The sequence below is a fragment of the Bison bison genome, unplaced genomic scaffold, assembly GCF_000754665.1.
Source record: "Bison bison bison isolate TAMUID 2011002044 unplaced genomic scaffold, Bison_UMD1.0 scf7180017864388, whole genome shotgun sequence".
NCBI lineage: Eukaryota > Metazoa > Chordata > Mammalia > Artiodactyla > Bovidae > Bison > Bison bison.
Window position 1 is genome coordinate 6493008 of NW_011494960.1, and position 6229 is coordinate 6499236.

The 6229-nt window shown below is 38.9% G+C and overlaps 1 protein-coding gene across 1 annotated transcript; it reads left to right on the forward strand.

Annotated features, from left to right (window-relative positions):
- The first annotated feature begins 1238 nt into the window (after positions 1 to 1238).
- On the forward strand, positions 1239 to 2171 carry LOC105002004 (olfactory receptor 8B3-like). Its single transcript, XM_010858458.1, has one exon. It carries the CDS (start codon positions 1239 to 1241, stop codon positions 2169 to 2171), a length of 933 nt encoding a protein of 310 aa, XP_010856760.1.
- The last annotated feature ends 4058 nt before the right edge of the window (positions 2172 to 6229 follow it).

Here is a 6229-nt window from a genome sequence, read left to right on the forward strand (position 1 = left end):
AATTTCCTCTTAGGATCTGGGAAGACACAGAGAAAGAACCTGTACAATAGATTTTTCTAAAGTGATGAAGATGATAGGAAGATGGGAGCTTACTTTTGCCTCTTCCTTGGGGGATGTACAATCCCTGGAGTGATGTGTAAACTGGATTAAAATATTGAGTCTCTAAGGACCTAGATAGAGAACATTGTAAATGTAAATCCCTTACTTCTTTTTTACATATAGAATCTATTCACTGGGGAGAGACTGATCAAGCTTCCACCCTGTTTATAACCAAGTGTGCTACATCATTAAACTCACAGTCAGTCTTCTGTTTATTATCAAGTGGCAAACCTGATAACAACGCTGTGAAATTTTCCTTACTGAGTGAGAAGACTCAAAGTCATAATTAGAAATTAATATTTGTAGTTCAGAAAGATTTCCAGGGCATAATCTGAAATTAAGTCTGGGCTGCTCAGACTTTTCATTTTAGAATCAAATGAACCAGAGCCTCCACTGCCTTTCAAGGACAAACACCAAGGGAGAGCTCTAAGGTTTCTGGCCACATAAGGGTGAGTTTCTGAATTCTGTTGACATCAGACCTGCCACTTTCCTGTCTCCCCCTCTCCCCACCATATTGTGCAGTCATGAGATTCAAGTGAAACTCTTAGGAGACTATATCGAAGGGGATCAGAGAGTGTTCAGAGGTTAGGAGGTGCAGAAGTATCTCAGTCAGTAAGCTCCTTTTCTATGGACAGACTCTGACTCTTCTACTTGGGCAATAATTAAACCTCCTCTAGCATTCGGTCCCTTAGTCTTTGGTTAGAGACAATCTTCTTGGTTCCAACTCACACCAGATCTAATCTGCACCAGAAGCCAGCACCATGTAGCTGGGGTCTCTGCCTACAATTTTGCTGATGAGGAGAAGGCTCAAGTGAATGAAGAAAAGGTGAAGTTAGAGAAGGACTTTCTAACTTGATCCCTCTCTCTTATCTCTTCGTTTTTCCAGCAGGCATGTATCTGTATGGCAGCATTGCCTTCTCTCTGTAGGCTGTTTGTTATGATCTTTGTTTTATTTAGCTTATCAAGACTCTAGAAAGGGAAAGCCCATGGTAAAGGCAGATTCTATGGGCCCAGGTTGGCCTAGTGTCAGACATGCTCAGTATGTACATTCTCTTGTAGGATGAGATATTGTCAGAAGGACTGAGCTGTTCCCCAAGGTAAATATTCTCTCCTGTGTCCACAGATTTTCTTAGGGAGGAATGGCTCCTGGGAATGGGTCTTTCGTGACTGCATTCATCCTGGTGGGGTTAACAGATCAACTGGATCTCCAAGTTCCCTTGTTTTTCCTGTTTCTATTAATGTATATGGTCACTGTGATAGGAAATTTGAGCCTGATAATCTTAATTGGGATACATTCACATCTACACACCCCCATGTACTTTTTCCTCCTTAACTTGTCCTTCACAGACCTCTGTTACTCTTCAGTATTTACACCCAAAATGCTGATAGATTTCTTATCGAAGGAGAATATTATCTCTTACATGGGGTGCATGACTCAGTTCTACTTCTTCTGTTTTTTTGTTGTTTCTGAATGCTATGTGCTGACATCAATGTCCTATGACCGCTATGTGGCCATCTGTAAGCCATTATTATATAATACTGCCATGTCCCCTAAAGTGTGTTTCAGCCTTATGCTTGGTTCCTACTTGATGGCATTTTCTGGTGCCATGGCTCACACTGGATGCATGCTGAGACTGACCTTCTGTGATGCAAACACCATCAACCATTATTTCTGTGACATCCACCCTCTGCTTCAGCTCTCCTGCACAAGTACCTATGTCACTGAGCTGGTAGTTTTCATCATGGCGTGCATCAACATCATTGTGCCCAGTCTCACCATCTTTGTCTCTTATGGTCTCATCCTGTCCAGCATCCTCCACATCAAGTCCACGGAGGGCAGGTCCAGAGCCTTCAGCACCTGCAGTTCCCACATCATTGCTGTTTCTCTGTTCTTTGGATCTGGGGCATTTGTGTATCTCAAATCATCTTCTACTGGATCTTTGGATGAGGGAAAAATCTCTTCTGTCTTTTATACCAATGTGGTTCCCATGATGAACCCCTTAATTTACAGTCTGAGGAACAAAGATGTTAAAAGTGCTCTGAGAAAAACCCTGAGGAGAAGAAAGTATTGATTAGAATCAGTTTCTGTGTCCAGGTCATAGGATGGGAGAGATTTTGTGTGTTTATTCACAATATTTGTAGTGGCAACCTTCTTACCATATTTATTTCTCATCATAGGGAAGGAAATTTAGTCTTCCGTCAAGTTGTTTCCAGTTTCTTAGAGTAGATCATCTTTCTTTTATTACTACTTTAGCAATATCCTTTCCTTTTCTTCATGTTTCCCATTTAAAAATGACATAAATAAACTAATATATATATATTTTTTGCCACCCAGCATGGCTTTTGGGGTCTTAGTTCCCCAACCAGGGATTGAACCCTTGCCCCCTGCAGTGGAAGTGCAGAGTCCTAACCACTGGACCACCAGAGAATTCCCTTCTATTTATTTTCCTTATTGTTATTATGGACTTTTTTTTTCACTTGGAAAAAGATGAATGTTTCTGCTAATGATCAATAAAGTACACTAGTGTGACTTTATTAGAGAAGGAAATGGCAACCCACTCCACTGTTCTTGCCTGGAAAATCCCCGGGACGGGGGAGCTTGGTGGGCTGCAGTCTATGGGGTCGCACAGAGTCGGACACGACTGAAGCGACACAGCAGCAGCAGCAGCAGTGTGACTTTAAAGTCTTTAAAGTCATTGATTTTGAATGTTCAATAAAGTAACACTTTCTTAAATGACACTTATGCCACTGGAAGCATGAATCAGACAATCTGTCCTACCTTTTTCTTTCTCCTTACAGTGGTCAGGCATGTGATTTCTCCAAATGCCATTGTTTCACCCTTATAGGAGATTCCATGAAGACTATCAAAGATACTCCACTTTGAAGCTGTAAACACTAGTCATTAAGCTACTTTCATGTTTATCTCCAGTATTTCATATTTATTTTCTATATTCAAAGTAGCACATCAGATTTTCAATATGTATTTATTTCATGAATACAATACTGAATACTGAAACTCAGAAGTGTAATAATTTACTTAAAGTCACACAATTTCTTTATGAAAAAATCTGGGATAAACTATTAGCCTTTTGATTTCAAATGTACTACTCTTTCTAGTATACATTCTGTGTACTTCATTTTATTTGTATTTTAGTAAACATAAGGTAAGGCTTCCCAGGTGGCTTAGACAGTAAAGAATCCACCTGCAATGCAGGAGACCTGGGTTCGATCCCTGGGTTGGGAAGATTCCCTGGAGAAGGGCATGGCAACCCACTCCAGTATTCTTGCCTAGAGAACCCCCATGAACAGAGAAGCCTGGCAGGCTACAGTCCATGGGGTCACAAAGAGTCGGACATGACTGAGAGACTAAGCATAGCATAGCAAACATAAGATATGAGAAAACATTTGTTTTGAAAACTGACTTTTTCTGCAAAAAAAAAAAAATTTTCAGGATCTTATAATTCAGAGAACAGGCATTCCTAAGAAATAAGTAAAGCATTTCTTAGGAATGTGTCATTAGTCCATGGTCTAATAAAGAAGGCCAATAAATAAGAGGTACCTCACACAAGGCCAATAAATAAGAGGTCCTTCAGTAGGGAATGGAAAATGAGATTTAGAAGTCACACTTCATCCTGAATTTGTTTCCTTATCTGTACTTAAATTATCCTCCATTGTCCATAAAGCTTTTTTTTTAAAAAAAAGCAAAAAAAGTTAATTTTGAATAAAAAATTTGCAATTTGGGGCAAATAGATTTTGGTAGCAGCCCAAACAGTGTCCCAGCTCAGGAGTAAAATCAAAGGCTTTTAGAGGCAAAGAAGGAAAGTTGGCACTGCAAAGAATTTTAATTTAAGGGTTGGAGACAGAAGCTAGTCTTGGCTAAACAGGATTGAGTACTAGCTATCACTTGCTATTGTTTTGTCGCTAAGTTGCGTCTGACTCTTTTGCGACCCCATGGACTGTAGCCTGTTAGGATCCTCTGTCCACGGGATTTTCCAGGCAAGAATATTGGAGTGGGCTGCCATTTCCTTCTCCTCCACAAAGCTTTTATTAAAACATAATACACAATGACCACACATTAATAGTAATTTGGAGGATGAAGACCAATGGCTATGGCCACATCTGTTGGGAATCAGGTAGAGAGAGGACAGTATCTTAAGGAGATAACATAGTGATTTGTAATCAAAACTCAAGTTAGAAAGAAAGAATAGAAAATAGAATTATGAGAAAAGAAAGCTCTTTCTATGATTTTCTTTTCCTTTATAGAAGGCTCTAGAAATATTATGGAGGTCACAGGATTTCTCTGGAAACCCTTTAGCTTATTTGGTACTTATAAAATGTTGAACACACATTCCTGTTTCTTGGCTTCCACATGCTACTCTTACGTGGATTTTAAAGTACAAAAGCCTCAAATTTCAGCTGTGAGACCAATGACTATTTGAAAGAAATATTTGGGGAATAAACTAAATTTTGAACAAGATGTCTTTTTCTTTTGAGGTACTAGGAAAAAGAAAACCACTCAAAAATATGATGTGCTGAGACAATTTAAACATGTGCTAAAATAACTGTAGTAACATTTACTACTTTACTGTTTTCCAGTCTACATTCAATATTTAGATATTCTGAAATTTAGCATAGCTGGATTGTTGGCTTGTTTTTAGATGTTCAACATTGCCAAATTCTTGACATAGTTTTACTGACCATTCATATCCCATCCCCTGATCCAATATTAGTATGTTTGGTTTTCACTTAACTAGTTCTATGTATGTGAGATAATTGATCTTGGTTGGATTTTTTTTCTTCATTTTGCTTTTCTTTTAGTAACTGTTCTGATAAAATTACTTTCCATATTGAAGGGAAAATATATCTCAATAGGCAAATGGTATCTTGCTATTTGGGAGCCTTTGCAGACATTGCAGATTGTGTTCAATATGTTATATATTTTACTAGCATTTGAGGTGACTCAAAGAGTGGGTTAAAACCGGTGGTTGATCTTTCATTTGATGAGACTCAAAACACAAATGAAACCCGTTTCAATCTCAGAGAAAAGTCTTTAAAATTAGCTTTCAAAAGATGCATGTACCCTAATGTTTGAACTTCCCAGGTGGCACTAGTGGTAAAGAATCCACATGTCAATGCAAGAGATGCAAGAGACACTGATTTGATCCCTGGATTGGGAAGATGCTCTAGAGAAGGAAATGGAAGCCCACTCCATTGTTCTTGCTGGGGCAATCCCATGGACAGAGGAGCCTGGTAGGCTATAGTCCATGGGTCTCAGAGTTGGACATGACTGCATATCTAAGCACCTCAATGATCACAGAAGCACTATTTACAATAGCCAGGACATGGAAGCAACCCAAATGTTCATTGACAGAGGAATGGATAAAGAAGATGTGGTACATATATACAATGGAATATTACTCAGCCATAAAAATAAATGAGATTGGGTCATTTGAGGAGATGTGGATGGACCTAGAGTCTGTCATACAGAGTAAAGTAAGTCAGAAAAGAAAAACAACTATCATATATTAACACATATATGTGGAATCTAGAAAAATGGTACAGAGAAACCTATTTGCTAGGCAGGAATAGAGATCCAAATGTAGAGTGAACATGTGGACACAGTGGGGGAAGGGGAGGGTGGGACAAACTGGGAGAGTAGCACTGACATATATACCCCATGTGTAAAACAGATAGCTAGTGGAAGGCTGCTGTGTGGCACAGGGAGCTCAGCTTGGTGCTCTGTGATGACCTAGAGGGGTGGGATAGGGGTGGGGGTGGGGAGTGGGGTGGGGGGTGGCAGGGAGGGCTCAAGAAGGAGGAGATATATTAATATGTATATATATAGCTGATTCACTTCACTGTATAGCAGGAACTAACTCAACATTTTACAGTAATTATACTTCAATAAAAAACTGTCTCATTCCTTTGGATTATTTTGTAAATGATTAATCAGAAAAACAAATATACGTACAGATTGTAAAAGTTAAGGGTGGCTAAGTTTTAATAGAGGCAATTTAGTTTTTTAGTTAGTGCCTTTAAGTACTATATAGCTATGTGGACTTCTTTTAACAAGGAGGAATACATGTGAGAAAACAAGTCAGTTATTTTTTATACACAGCATAGAATTTTG